Source organism: Somniosus microcephalus, chromosome 13 (assembly GCF_052327205.1).
Source record: "Somniosus microcephalus isolate GS21.2 chromosome 13, FLI_Smic_1.0, whole genome shotgun sequence".
NCBI lineage: Eukaryota > Metazoa > Chordata > Chondrichthyes > Squaliformes > Somniosidae > Somniosus > Somniosus microcephalus.
The window spans coordinates 120844070-120846481 of NC_140999.1; the positions used below are offsets into that span (position 1 = coordinate 120844070).

Here is a 2412-nt window from a genome sequence, read left to right on the forward strand (position 1 = left end):
GAGGGTTTCCAGATACGTGGCAGAGTAGAGGGAACACCAGTCTGCCTCTACTTATGAGTGCTTGATCCTTAGAAAAAGAAAGCAAGATCAGATGAGGGTGGAGATGATGGTGTCAATTATAGGACAATGAAGGCACAAACCGTAATGTCAGCTTCCCCTTGTGATCCCTTTTATTTTCTTTGAGGTTAGACAGGGAGGAATGAGGAAGCTGAATTGTGTTTGTGGAAGGGGCGGAGAAACTAAATGGCACTGCTGCATTGCTACCTGTAATGGTGTCCCCTCATGATCGAAGGATAAATGATTCCCAACTAAGCTTGCTTGTTTGGGAGATTTATCTCTATCATGTACGTTGCTAGAAGACCAGTCGAGTGCAATGGCCTATGTCTTGCAATTGATGACCAAAGCAATGATATAATTGCACATAAGCCTCTCTTATCCCTTTTCTGGTAAAGCAGTGAGGCAATACATCCTTTTACTCCTTCTGGCTCAACAGGGTATTATTTATGTTTCAGACACCCAGAATACTGTGTGGCTAGCAGGACATGTGATCATCAGCCAGGCACGTGACAGAGTAGTCAACAAACCGTACGGGATCAATCTTGGCCTTGATAAACGTGGTTTTTCAGTTCATTGGCTGAGCACACCTGACCTGAGATGGCACCAGTTCCATGACCTATTAATGCATCACCTGGCACAACGCCAGCCCCCAAAATACCTGCTCATTGGGAGATAATGAGATAGGCTTCACCCAGGGTAGTGATATAATGTACATGGCAAAAGAGGTGCTGCGAGCACTGGAAGGCCTATTACCAGATACTGTATTGGTGTGTTCAGAGTTACTCCCATGTCCTAAATGGGCTTTTCAGCCTGGTGCACTACTTGAGCATGTTAGGAAATCTGTAAATGGGGTAATAAAACAATACATGGAATACAAGGGTCAAAGATTCATAGAACACCCTTATTTTGACATCAAGCGTCAAGCTCTTTATGTTGGTAGAGGAGATTACTTATCTGATGTTGGTTTAGATTTATTCAATAACACTGATGGACAGCCTAAAATAATACTTGAGGGAAGATCTGATGCAAGGTAGTTAGTTTCCCACTTGATTGACAGTCTCTCTCCTGTTGCCTGGTGACCTCAAGCCAATAAGTGGCTGCTGCACTACTGGCTTGTCTACAGTTAAGTTGGTTCATCTGTCAGTCAACATGGAGGATTTGTCAAACTGTCATCTTGGGCAGCTACTGACACCAAGCAAATCAGTAGCCTAAGTATGGTCATGTTGACACAATGAGTCGAAATGGAGTCCAGTGAAATTGCATCCACATGTATATTTGCTTTTAGTTTGAGAGCTTACAGACTAGTCCAGGGAAAATTTTCATGCCTGTTTTGAATGGATTTTTATTTGTAATAAATGTAGGCTGATTAGCCTTTCATCGTTAAGTGGCGTTGTGTTTTTCATTTTTGAAATGCAAGCTTTAATTCAAAATCAGAACAGCTGTTTCAGAAGCAGGGGGCTAGTCACGACGGTGCTGGAGTACTTACAAAGCTTTACTTTAGTGGATGCTTAATGCTGATAGTTGTACGTAAGTGGAAGTGAACTGCAATTAAAAAAACAAAAGTGCTTCATTGTGTGAAACACTGAGGGGAAAAATGGGATATAGTGCTGTATAAATGCAAAGATTGTGTCCCCTGCCTTGATCAGCATAAGATTTGTTTGGGGGCGAGGAGGAGGATTTCAGTGGAATATTTAATAAAAGTTATTCTGTGCAGCCATTTTTTGGGGGGAGTGGGGAAATGAGAGGAGGGAAGGATTTAGGTTAAAACTTGACTACTTTAGAAAATGCTAACAAGCAACAAAAAAAAGCTCTACAGTGAAGAATGTATTTAGGTTTGTAACATTTAATTTTTGTTTAAATTAGGCAACACAAAATTGCAGACACTCAACAATAGAGTCTTGGCAAATTTAATAACAAAAACACAATAAAACCTGACTATTGCACTTGGGGGGGAAAAAAACACATTCACACACACACACACACGGAGGGAAAGAAAACACTGCATTACAATAGTAAAGGCAGCTGATTTAAAAATAAGTAATCCTGCCATTAACATCCATGAAATATTACATGCTTTCAACATATTGTTAACATTGCATTTGCCCATGTCAGTATGTAAGTTTTAGTCCCAGGGGTCAAAATTGTGTGTAATAGGTCATTGTAGGAAGACTTCCCCAATACTAACTTGCTGTATGACTACTTTCCATTTAAATTGTCCATTATGTTTTTTCCATTTAGTTTAGATTGACTGATACACTTCCAATATTTTTTTTTAAACTATAAACCTTTCATAGTACTGAATCGGTGGCCACAAATGTTGATCAAACTCAACGGCCAAGGCTGTTAATCTAATGA

General features: G+C 40.1%; 1 protein-coding gene across 1 annotated transcript; it reads left to right on the forward strand.

The window, feature by feature from the left end:
* Positions 1-415: 415 nt before the first annotated feature.
* Positions 416-1441, forward strand: LOC147108571 (uncharacterized; the record flags this gene model as incomplete). The annotated part of the gene is given in 3 exon segments (XM_086005257.1): positions 416-720; positions 722-1042; positions 1044-1441. Coding segments are annotated over 3 exon segments (678 nt in total), but the record flags the coding sequence as incomplete, so codon positions are not given.
* Between the last annotated feature and the right edge of the window lie 971 nt (positions 1442-2412).